Raw genomic sequence first — 12,213 nt, 5'->3', positions numbered from 1 at the left:
TGAACAAACACTCAGTTTTGAAAAAAAAAAACCCCAATAATTTAGGATACTGTTTTTTTTTGTTGTTGTTGTTGTTGTTTTTACAGTCGTACACCTTAGAAAGTAAAAACAATATATCACTTCTCCCTCTCTCTCTCTCAACATTAATTAAAATTCATTTGGCTTTATTGGCACAACCATAATCAAATACAGTGTTACCAAAGCACTAGTACAGCTGTATGAATGCTGCAGAGGTGGAGGAAGTATTCCTTTTCTAAACTTTATTTTTATTTTTTAGCAGAATGAAATAACAGAACAGACCAGGTCATCAGAGGCAATATGCAAGTTCAGACATAATATGGCTGGCTGGGTTTACGTTTACGTTTTTTCTTTTTTATTGCTTTTTTTGTGCAATACATGTGACCGTCATGGAGACACATATGACACAGTACAAGACAAGAGAAGAGGGAGAACTAGATTCAAACAAACTGAAACAAAGATAAGAAAAGAAAACAAAGACAAAACAGCTGCAATAATAACAACAACAACAATATAACAGGTAAGCAAAAAGGAAGAAAAAAAAGCATAGATTTTATTATTATAGTTATTATGCGTATAGATGTGTGTGTAGAAAGAAAGAGAAAAAGAAAGTGAGCAAAATAATGTATCTAAAACTCTGTTTGGCCTCCTTGGATAAAAGGGGTAGCACGGTGGATCCTTTAAATAATAATAATAATAATAATAATAATAATAATAATAATAATAATAATAATACTTCTTAGCTCTTTCCCCTTCTACTCTTACTTGCCCCTCACTGTTCTTGTTCAACATGTCCCCAGGTTGTTTTGCTGCAGCATTCATTAATAATTAAGTATTAAAGTCATACCCAATATTTATACATTCCTACATAGGCAGATTTTTAGAAAATTCCACGAAAAAATCAAATCAAATTATTATCAGCAAACTCTACAATAGTCTTGATGATTTTCAAGTTGTTGTGACACATCCTCCATCCAGCGCAATAATTACTCACTTCAAAAGGAGGAAGCTGTTCAAAGACCTGGGAGCAGCTGGAGAAACTGTTTTTACTCTGCGCACTTTACTCAACCTGGATTCCTGGATTAAAATGAAGAAACTGGTGGAAAAATATAAATAACAGTCAAAAGGATCATCATTAACAAACAGTGGGGGGAAAGCAATACGTCATGGTTAGTCTGCCTGAACCACAGAAGAAGACGGTTTTAACGGGCGAAGGTGCGTCGGTTCTCCGGAACAGCAGGGGGCGGTGCTGCCGCGCATCAACACCGTCTGTCCGCCGCTTCAACTAAAACAAGAAGCGGCTACCAGGCGTGCTCAAAGTACGCCAACTAAACCTTATTCAACAACAAGAATGATCTTCTGAAAAAGTCAAACTAACGTCAATAATGCGAGCGGCTTCACTGGACAGACAGCAGATTTAGAGAATATTTTTTTGCGGGGTACGTAGACTCGACGTTTTTTCTTCCAAATCTGTGTTCAGTTATTCAGCAGCAGAGCTCGTCAGTTAGCTGTTAGCCTGCTGAGCTAACGGTGACAGCTGGGTGACTCAACGTTACCTGATGAATGAAACCAGTTAAACTCATTTCAGGGGGTTTATTTTCCTCAGCGAGGTACAGTTTGTCACCACGGCGATAGTGTCGACACTAACCGTGATATTTAAACCGTATTAATTAAAACACGTATTGTAGCTAAGTGGTTAATTAAAAAAAAAGCATTAAAACAGCCGCATGTGTGAGCTAAGCTAAAGCTGACTACTTCGATGCTATCAAGCCAACTATCCACTGATCTGCTGCAGCTGTGCTTTTAATTAGCCTCCTGAGAGACCGACTTGTGTAAATGTCTGACTTATTCCAGTTTATATATGTGTGTTTCACGATGTTATCTGTGCTGACAGCTACATATAAGAGCAGTTAAATATATTATTGGCAAGGAAGGCTAGCATGATGAAATACTGACAGGAGCCTCCGTACTAGTATGACAACTAATCTGATGACATTTTTATTATTAATGTGGAGTGAAAGCTTCAGATTTTTATCCTCACTTCATATTTAAATTATAATATAATCACAGAAGTGCACGTAAAGGACAAGTTCACAATTTTAAATGACCTATGGGGTTTTTTCAAAGATCATTGGGTATTTATTTTTAATTTTAAACAGATGGTCATCTCTATGTAATATTCTAAAACTGAGGTGTTTGTGGCAATTTGGTTTAAGACAAATATATTCAGGAGTAAATCAGCCAGTAAAGCAGGATCCACCTTTAAAGGTGATTTTGGCCTCCATCACTTACATCGAAAGCACGTTTGAAGGATCTTTTAATATCCAGTATGAACAGGAGGAATGATTACAGCGAGGAAAACCTCTTTCACTGTTCATATGGACACCTGGCTGTTGTTTTAAGACAGTCTTGAAACATTTTGAAGCTATCTTGTCATGTTTTTTTGTTCACGAATCTGTTTTTTTCTCTAGATAAATTGTGATGGCTACTACTGAGATGGAATCGGGTTCTTCTGAAAACAGATCAGAGCATGGGACGGTTGATCCTGATTCAAAGTACCCACTGAAAGTGCTTTACTGTGGAGGTAAAGTACACAAGCTTTCACTCATGTCATCTTCACAAGGGTTATATTGGTACTAGGGCTGCAGCTAATGATTATTTTCTTGATTTATCGATTAGTTGTTTGGTCTACAAAATGTCAGAAAATGGTGAAAAATATCAATCATCATTTCCTGAAGCCCAAATGCAACTTAAAATGTCTTGTTTTGTCCCAACTAACAGTCAGATATTCAGTTTACTATCATAGAAGACTAAAGAAACTGGAAAATATTCACATTTGAGAAGCTAAAATAAGAGAATTTGGACATTTTTTCTCTTAAGGATTAATCAAGCATTAAAATAGTTTGTGATTAATTGTCTATCGATCAACTAATCAATTAATCATCTAATCGTTGCAGCTCTAATTGCTACCTGATACCAAAATCTGATATGAATTATGTGAATTATTCTGTTTATAATGAATTCTTGTCTTTTCTCTGCAGTGTGCTCTCTGCCTACAGAGGTAAGTTTAATTATCAAACAAATGAAATATTCTGTAGTGTGATCCAGTTCACTAAATCTCTCACAAATACGCCTTATTTAGTATATTTAATCTTTAATTCTCTTACTGCTGTGTCGTGTCTGCAGTACTGTGAGTACATGCCCGAGCCGGCCAAATGCAGGCAGTGGCTTGAGAAGAACTTTCCAGATGTGTTTGCCAGGATGACTGTAGGTGAGTGTTATTTAAGATTATAATCAGAGATACTTACCTTCAATTTCCTCAAAGTTTGCATATACAGATATAAATGAAACATAACATATCACTGCACAAGAATACATTAGAATAGATAGAGAGGGGTTTTGGATGTGGGGATATTTTGGTGCAGCTCATGTTTGTCTCTTCCTGGTTGAAGGCTGCAGCACATTGAAGTCATGTTTTCACTTTTTATTGATGTGCAGATGTGACGTGTGTGTTTACCACTGAACATACAGCTTTTCTCCTCCTTTCAGTAGCTTTAAAGTTTGGAAAATGAATCTTATTCCACATTTTAGGACAAAATCAGTATCTGTATCATCTTGTTCCAGCTTTTCATTGAAGCTCCACGATGGGAAATAATTCAAACCCACCGTGCTCTTCTGCGGTCGCATCAAATGGAAATATCTGAAATGTCTTGCGCATCATTTTATACACACACTAATTCAACCTGACAGATGTGGTGTCTTTGGAAACTTTGGGCTCCACTAGAATTTGAACTTACGTGGATATGAACAATATTTTGCTGCGAGGCAGATTTCAACAACACAAAAGGCATCAAGATGAAATGTAAAAGCGAGATAGTACATTATAAGAAGGACGCATTTAAATTCAGTTAAATAAAAAAGCTACAACAGAATAAGGACAGTAAAAAGTTGCAGTGTGAGATATGTTTAAGAAGCCTCAGATTTAATTTAATGAAAGGCAAACAGAGAAGTCTTTAGCTTTGATTTAAAAGATCTGAGAGCTGCAGCAGTTTGTTCCAGATATGAGAAGTATAAAACCTGGAACCACCTGCAGGTCAGCACGGTTAAAAGAGGTGAAACAAATGGTGATTTTTTTTGTTTGTTTGGAGTAAAGAATGTGTGCTTTCAACTATTGTTTGCTGACCTACAGTGATTTATTTGGACCGTATCAGCCTTCAGTTCCGACTCCGCTGGAGAAAACAGATTCTCATTTATAGAGTTCAGTCGCTGCTTCACTCCAAGCCAGTCAGACTTTCCAGTAAACGATCAGAGAGGGAGACGATCGGACTTTTAGATGCACTGAGATCTTTTCAGTGTGAAGAGAAGCTGTTTCAGAGCACGGCAATTTAACTGATGAACGACTGTTAATACTCACAGGGATTTCAGCAGCAATTAAAAGGTACAGTGGTGTGTTTATATGCACGCAGGAGTCACTACGAAGCCCTAAAGCTGTGAAAGGATTTACTCTGAAATAGAGCTGCAGTGGACAGAAAATTAATCTGCAATCAATACTCGTTTTGAATAGTTTTTTTAAGAATAAATAAATAAATATCCAGCTTCTCAGATGTGAATATTTTCTGGTTTCTTTCATCTTCTATGATGGTAAAGTGAATATCTTTACATTGTGGACTATTTATCGGGGAATTTGAGGACGTCACCTCGATCTTTGGGGAAACGGTGAACGACATTTTTAACCATTTTACAGACCAAATGACTAATCAATTAATTGAGAAAATCATTGACAGATTAAGAGACAATGAAGATAATCATTAGTCGCAGACCTTATTATTAAAATTTTAACACAAGTAAACAGTTTGTGCTTTTTATTTGTGTACTTTTATGAGCAGAGTCTTGAAACTGTGACAGTACGGACAGGACAAGGTTCACTATGTTGTATACAGAGTGAGAAATGGCTTCATAATGAGGTAAAATCTCACAGAAAACAGATTTTCAGGTCTGAAGATTAATAGTAAAGGTCTGTAAAAACTGTTGCAAATACACACTGTCCTTCCAGGTGTCCACACAAAGTATAACAGTCATCCAAAAGGTAAGAATTATTGTTGCCGGACTGGTTTTAATGTCTTTCTGTTGTACTTTTGTCCAACTGGCCCGGCAGCGAAGGCACCCAAGCAAGAACCCGGTACTGGAGATGCCCCCCCTGCAGGCGAGGAAGAGGAGAAAAAGAAACAGAAGAGAGGTGTGTTATGAAATATGAGGCATTTGAGGCTTCTTATAGATTGTTATGTGTTAGTTATACATCCAAAGATATGTGTGTAGATAGTTTCTATGGTTGTAAGGAAATCATTCTTCACTGCTGTCTATCTAAAGATGTAGATGCACAGCTGGAAGAAGTCAGGTAATGTTCCCGTGGTAACTCACTTCATTTCCAGGTGGAAGAGGCCAGATCAAACAGAAAAAGAAGACTGTGCCTCAGAAAGTTACGATAGCAAAAATCCCGAGAGCCAAGAAGAAATACGTCACACGGGTGTGTGGCCTGGCAACGTTTGGTAAGAGTTTTGTTTCTCGTTACACGTGATGTGACTTTTAATTTTCTTTCTCTTAATGCTTTTATTCTTAACATGAATCCTGTGTTGACTTCTTTCAGACATCGAACTTAAAGAGGCTCAGCGATTCTTTGCCCAGAAATTCTCTTGTGGTGCCTCCGTTACAGCAGAGGATGAAATAATCATTCAGGGAGATTTTACAGATGACATAATCGACGTCATCCAAGAGAAGTGGCCTGAGGTGAGCTGTTAGAAAACTTTGTATCTTTAAAAGGGTTCATCTTTTTAATCGTGACTTCTTCTTCTCTTTGTGCATTTTCTTACTTGTCTGTCGTTTTGCTCTCAATTTAATTTTTACTGGACGAGGCAGAGCTGAGTTTGAACCTTCCCGTGCCTACACTGTGATGTTAAAAGATTTAAAATAGCTGGCTGCAGTCTATCTTTATACTTCAGGATCTCAGGATGGTTGTATATGAGCGAGCTTGTCATGATATCCAACTGCCCAGTGAAGCAAGTTTAGAGAGAGATAGAGAGTAAATGGTATTGTGGTATTTTGTGACTAAATAGTAAAACTGAAAACACCAGTTTGCTCCTCAAATGTATTTTAGGTGCTTTTTATTTCGAGGCAGCTGATGTAGAACCGACACACATCAGCTTCAGTAAAACGGAAGACCAAAAAAATTGTTTTATGTAAGCTAGAAGCGCCAGTTTGTCTATGCAGGAGTTTATTTGCATCTTATGACACTATTCACGTCACATTTTCCCTGTGATAAAAGATAATGCTCTTAGTTGTTAGTAACCTTTGCACCAACAAAAGCTAAAGGAGATAAGTCTGATCTTTTTCTGTAATTTTCTTCTTGTCAGCAAATCCCACAAAAAGACCAAAACTAACAACACGTTAGTACGACTTCTAATACGTCCGTGTCTATGGACATCAGAACTAAGCTCATTGGTTCCTTTTTGAAGATGTAAATCTTAAAAAATGCTCACAAATTTATATAGTTTCATTTTCTTAAAGGCTCAGTAACTTCCTCTAACAGCTGGTTGTTTTCAGCAGTGAAACAGGAAGTAATAGTGCATTTGTAGGAGATTTGTTGACAAGAAAAATATAGATTATCACCAGACTTATCCTTTTTAAATGTTGAGTTCACACACACACAACACAAATATTGAATTTATTCTCTGTGTCTTGTAGGTGGACGATGACAGCATTGATGATCTGGGTGAAGTCAAGAAGTGAAGACCAAATATGCACTTTTACTGAAATGGATGTGACCTGTAACAACGACAACCTGGCCAAATGTACACATTAAGTCATTTTATACTTATTTTATTTACTGTACATAAAAAGCTGCGGACTTGGCCACTCACTTGGCATTTTTTTTTTGTTTTGTTTTTTTTTATTAGTTAATAGCTGCTTTCTCTCGTTTGCCAAAGGTGTGGTATGACGTGAATCCCTCCCAAATGTTGTTCACTCAAGCAAACTGTAGGCTAATAAATTTCAGTCTCCTTCGCCTGTAAACTCAAGTCTTTTAAGTTTGTCTTTTCTTTCTTTTCAATGGTTGTGTGTAGCAGGTCATTTTTAACAGGGGGGGGGGGGTCGCCCAGTGGGAGGGTTTGGGTTAACCAGATTATCAAATATCAAATATAGGCCTAGACTAATTCTTGATATTATAATTGCAATTATAATTTTGATTTAATAGAGCTACTATTAAGCTAAATACATATTTTGTGTGGGCCTATTCTTTTACTGGATGTGGACATTAAGCATGTTATGGTATAAACTTTACCTTGAATTATGTAGCTGTAGCAGCTCAACATGTTGCGGTCAACTCAGGTTAATTTCTTCAGTTACATAACCTGCTCCACTCCCAAACATCTATAGTAAAAACTATATCTGTAGTCACGTCACCCTTAACATATTTTGTTACAGAGGCGGGTTGGTCTGGAGGTGTATTTTTAGCAGCACAGACACTTCTGAATGATCATAGAGACACACTGCTGCCTGAAGTATTCCTGTAATATTTCTATGATCCTTTCGCTCTTCTGTGACTACACGTTGCTACTTGTCACTTTGATCATGGTGACACTACTCTATAGAGTATATGGGGTATAATACAATACAGAATTGAGTATTATAGTAGAGAGAATATTATCAATCCAAGATGAAACTGAGAGGAAAAGGCACAATTACAAATTCATTTGCTACTACAGAACCACGGACAGCACCATGGATTTATCAATACACAGCACAGTTCGGCTGCTGATATTTCAGAGCCACGGTCGGGGGGCATAGATTCTAACTTCAAACCTCAGTCAGATAAAGGATCAATGAGTCAGGTAGACTAGACTAACATTCAACTAAACAAACCCTCTGCCCCTGTATTTTCTCTGCTACTAGAGGATGGAGAAGGGGAGGATGGCAGGTTAACAAGGGGGGATAGCATCGCCCCTCATCCCTCCTCAAATCACCTACCGGGTTTGTGCCTATTTTTCAAAAACCTATTAAACATTTTCAGGGTTATAATTTGCTGTAGTCACCTGCTTTACCTGAGTCATGTAAATGGCCGCAGGTTAGTTGTTTTTCAAGCACCCCTCTCAATACCCATGAGTGAGCCTATTCCCCTGAATAATAGTTTGATAATGAAGCACACTCCCCAGATGGATAACATTTACAGTTGTTTCCATGCTCCTCTGGGTCAATATCACTTCCCAATAGATAGTGCACAGATGTTCGCTCCACTTATGAATTAGTATGTTTGTCTGAGAATCATTTGCATGAAGGCAAACATGGATCCCTCCTAAAGATGTCAGCTGATACAGCATATCTATGTTGACACTATATAGAGCAGTAGGAGCGTGTTGTGCTTCACTGACGGTCCAAAGGATGAATGTCTCACACTTAAACGTCTGCTGCGCCTTCGAGTCTCCCATCCTGGACCAGGTTTTGCCTCCGATACTGATCCTGGAGTTCATGTTTGGACTGATTGGGAACGTCGTCGCGCTGTGGATGTTCATCTTTCACATGGACGAGTGGAAGCCCAACGCTGTGTACCTGACTCACCTGGCTGTCGCCGACTCCATTGTGCTGTTCTGCCTCCCTTTCAGAGCAGACTACTACAGGCGGGGGAAGAACTGGGTCCACGGCGATGCCATGTGTCGTATGCTGCTCTTTCTGCTGGCAGCCAACCGTGCCGCAGGGATCTTCTTCCTCACGGCCGTGGCTGTTGACCGATACTTCAAGATTGTCCACCCGCTGCACCGGATCAACCGAATGGGCCTTGGCTATGCTCTCTGGGTCTCCCTCGGCCTCTGGGGCCTCATTGTTCTTGCCACCGGGTACCTCCTTGCTGATGAGCACTTCTACCCTAACGGCAACCGTACGCAGTGTGAGAGTTTCAACATTTGCATGGGCTTCACTCCTCTCTCCACCTGGCACAACACTTTCTATGTCATCCAGTTTTTCCTGCCCTCCGCAATCGTCGCCTTCTGCACGGTCAGAATTACGTGGCAGCTGAGGATCAGGACTGTGGACAAAAAGGGGAAAATCAAACGGGCCGTTCAGTTTGTCTTGGCTGTGGCTTTGATCTTTATTACTTGTTTCTTCCCCAGCACTATATCGCGCATTGCTGTCTGGATCCTCAAGGTATGGTACACCGAATGCAAATACTTTGCGGAGGCCAACCTGGCGTTCTACACGTCTGTGTGTTTCACTTACTTCAACAGTGTCCTCAACCCTGTCGTCTATTATTTCTCGAGCCCTGTCTTCAGCGGCACCTTCAACAGGCTCCTGAATAAGCTGCTGAGAAGGAAAGAGGACAAAGATGTGTCAGAGTCAAATAAAATTTCCACCATTGATGGTAGAAAGAATTAAATGCTATCATTATAGATATATTACATGAATCCAAAAAGCATGTTAAAGGCCTCGGTGTTGCTAAAATGTATATAATCCAAATTTATAACCTACTATAATGAAATGTAGAGGACATTTTGCTGTGTGATTGTGAGCAATTAAATTACTAATGTAAAATAATTAACAGCTTAGAGCTGTGCACTTGTGTTGGTAGAGTATAAACCAGTGTGAGTGTAGTTGCAGTGTGGGATTTAAAGAGCTGTTAACAATTAAACATAGACTGGAGTGGTTTTTGTAGAAAATAAAATAAATCACCCACAACAACACTTTTCCAATTGTCAAAATAATTGAACATGTTATAAAATATTTTAAATGCAAAGACCCTAAGATGTTTTAAATTCCTCTTATTGTCCGTGTCCTTGTCCTCTTGCCCTGTTTGTCTTTCATAAGACTTGATTGTAATTTCAATATACAATGTCTAACTTAGACATTTTTTCCTTCCTGGTTTGTAAAACACAGTAGGTTCAGGGTTCGGGAAGTTCCAGGTTACAGGTTGTTAAGTTTGCGTAGTGGAAATGCAGCTACTATCTGTCCTATAAATGATATTATATATACAGTATATCCATTGTTCTTGGTAAGGTAGTAAATATAATCATGTCTGTTGTCAATCACATCCACTGCAAACAGAAAACTGATTTTCTGCCAACCAGTAGAAAAAATATTTACAGTATAAATCAGATGAACAAACAGAGGGAGTTAGAGGTGATTTCAGCACTGTGAGGAAATGTCAATAAATGCACAACTTGTACATCAACATAACTGGGAAAGTGTGTGAAATGTTCATATATTCTTAGATGTAAAGTGTAAGGGGTTAGTGACCATGCTAGTAATGTCATCAAATTACATAAAAGCATGAAATGTACATTATTGTTTTCTGCCTTTTGCCATTCTGTGTGCATATATTTTTGCTCATGTAAATTTCTAGTCTTTGTATCCCGTCCATCTTATTTCATTGTCAAATATCAATTAAAGATTAAAATAACCAACATAAATTATGTATTAAGTTTGTGCCATCAACAATTTATAAATACTCCATTACAAGTAAAAGTCCTGCATGAAAAATCCTACTACAGTAAAAGTACATAAGTATTATGAGCTTGATGTAGTTAAAGTATTGCAGTAAAAGTACATAAGTATTATGAGCTTGATGTAGTTAAAGTATTGCAGTAAAAGTAGTGGTTTGGTCCCTCTGACTGATATATTATTATATATGACATCATTAGATTATTAATAGTGAAGCATCAGTGTTAGAGCAGCATGTTACTGTTGTAGCTGCTGGAGGTGGAGCTAGTTTACACTACTTTATATACAGTTAGCTAGTTTAGTCCAGTGGTTCCCAACCTTGGGGTCAGGGCCCCTCCAAAGGGTCAGCAGATAAATCTGAGGGGTCGTGAGATGATTAATGGGAGAAGAAAGAAGAAAAAACAAAGTTTTGATACACAAATCTGTTTTCACTTTTTCTATAATCTTTGATTTTTAGTGAAATATTGGATCATTAGAACATTTATTGAAATGAAACCATGTGAGAAGTTTAGAGGGAAAAATCACTATTTGGTGGAGCTGTTAACAACTCATAGACATGTGAAATGTGACCCCGACTACACAAAGCTTGTTATATTATCCATTGTGTCAAATCTTCATCTGAAAAGTAACTAAAGCTGTCAAATAAATGTAGTGGAGTAGAAAGTACAATATTTCCCTCTGAAATGTGGTGGAGTGGAAGTATAAAGTAGCAGAAAATGGAAATACACAAGTAAAGTACAAGTATCTCAAATTATACTTGAGTAAATATACTTAGTTACTGTCCTTTTGTGTTCATTTCCGGTACTGGATTTTTTAAAAATCATCGTGGAGCTCAGATGTACGAGCTCACGCTTGGTCCGTGAACGCAGCATTAGTTCCCAAGGTGACGTCAGGCTGTGAGTCTGGGCTGGGCTGGAAAAACATGTAACGGTGCTCACGGCATCCTTTACTGACACCCAATTCACCAAAAGAGACCAAGTAAGCTCCCGCAGCAACTTTTTATTCACACCTGTCTGCTTTTATTCCTCTTTTAAATCACACCTGTAGAGCGTCTGTTGTCTTAACGTTATCCTCAGTTTTTATGCTTTCTTGCTAATCTGTAGCTAGCTAGCTCTGGCAGTTAGGAGCGCATTCCAGCAGGGACCAACGCAGATAACACAAAATGTGGAAAGAAATAGGTTTAAGCAGCTGTAAAATCACGGGACTTGCCCTAAAAAGACGCTATCTGATCAAACTAACCTATCATTGTGAAATGAAATGTGTAGCACGTTGAGAAAAAGTGTTATAGTTAGTTATATTAGCGTCTTGTAGGAAGGGCCAGCCTCATCATATGTTTTTCATGTACAGCAACGATTTATACTTATCTGGTTAGTGTCTGTGAAAGTCTGGAGATAAACTAGAGTTAGTCTGAGATGTTATCAGGCCCTGGGGAGCCGCAGGATGGAGGTTTGACAGCTCTAGGTGTGCTTGTTGTTTTGGTGTGCAGACACCGGCTGGGCGGGGGGAGGAGCTGATTTCTCATCATTACCTCATCATTGCATGAATACAGATTCACATCTAAGCTCCTATAAACTGCTAAAGTCCTCCTCCACCCAAATATGTGTTTTTTCTTCTTGTTCCTACAGTTGGATGTTTGAGCTTCACTGTGCAGATTTATGTACGTGTTGTTTTCACTTTCATCTGCTGAGAGTGGAAAGTTTCTCTGAGCTTATTGAA

General features: G+C 38.4%; 3 protein-coding genes across 7 annotated transcripts in view; all 3 read left to right on the top strand.

The window, feature by feature from the left end:
- The first annotated feature begins 1,251 nt into the window (after positions 1–1,251).
- Positions 1,252–7,088, top strand: denr (density-regulated protein). 3 transcript variants are annotated; one of them, XM_042394814.1, is made up of 8 exons: positions 1,252–1,457; positions 2,490–2,602; positions 3,060–3,079; positions 3,205–3,289; positions 5,165–5,254; positions 5,448–5,564; positions 5,663–5,802; positions 6,757–7,088. In XM_042394814.1, exons 2-8 carry the CDS (start codon positions 2,500–2,502, stop codon positions 6,799–6,801), a joined length of 600 nt encoding a protein of 199 aa, XP_042250748.1. In that variant the 5' UTR covers positions 1,252–1,457; positions 2,490–2,499; the 3' UTR covers positions 6,802–7,088. The 3 variants fall into 3 exon arrangements, with proteins under 3 accessions (XP_042250748.1, XP_042250750.1, XP_042250749.1); XM_042394816.1 differs by lacking the exon at positions 1,252–1,457 and adding an exon at positions 1,538–1,628; XM_042394815.1 differs by lacking the exon at positions 1,252–1,457 and adding an exon at positions 2,217–2,286.
- Positions 7,089–7,182: 94 nt separating this feature from the next.
- On the top strand, positions 7,183–10,561 carry LOC121885393 (hydroxycarboxylic acid receptor 3-like). Its single transcript, XM_042394803.1, has one exon. It carries the CDS (start codon positions 8,392–8,394, stop codon positions 9,433–9,435), a length of 1,044 nt encoding a protein of 347 aa, XP_042250737.1. The 5' UTR covers positions 7,183–8,391; the 3' UTR covers positions 9,436–10,561.
- Positions 10,562–11,260: 699 nt separating this feature from the next.
- clip1b (CAP-GLY domain containing linker protein 1b) overlaps positions 11,261–12,213 on the top strand; it is a 42,385-nt gene continuing 41,432 nt past the window's right edge. For 2 of the 3 annotated variants that reach the window (XM_042394768.1, XM_042394766.1), the window contains exon 1: positions 11,262–11,475. The gene's annotated coding sequence lies outside the window, so the exon portion shown is untranslated. Of the gene's footprint in view, positions 11,476–12,213 lie in introns of all 3 variants that reach the window. The other variant, XM_042394767.1, reaches the window with a different exon arrangement.

The sequence above is a fragment of the Thunnus maccoyii genome, chromosome 19, assembly GCF_910596095.1.
Source record: "Thunnus maccoyii chromosome 19, fThuMac1.1, whole genome shotgun sequence".
In the NCBI taxonomy this organism is placed as follows: Eukaryota; Metazoa; Chordata; class Actinopteri; order Scombriformes; family Scombridae; genus Thunnus; species Thunnus maccoyii.
Note: the sequence above shows the minus strand (reverse complement) of the source record. Positions and strands in the feature narration are given on the sequence as shown.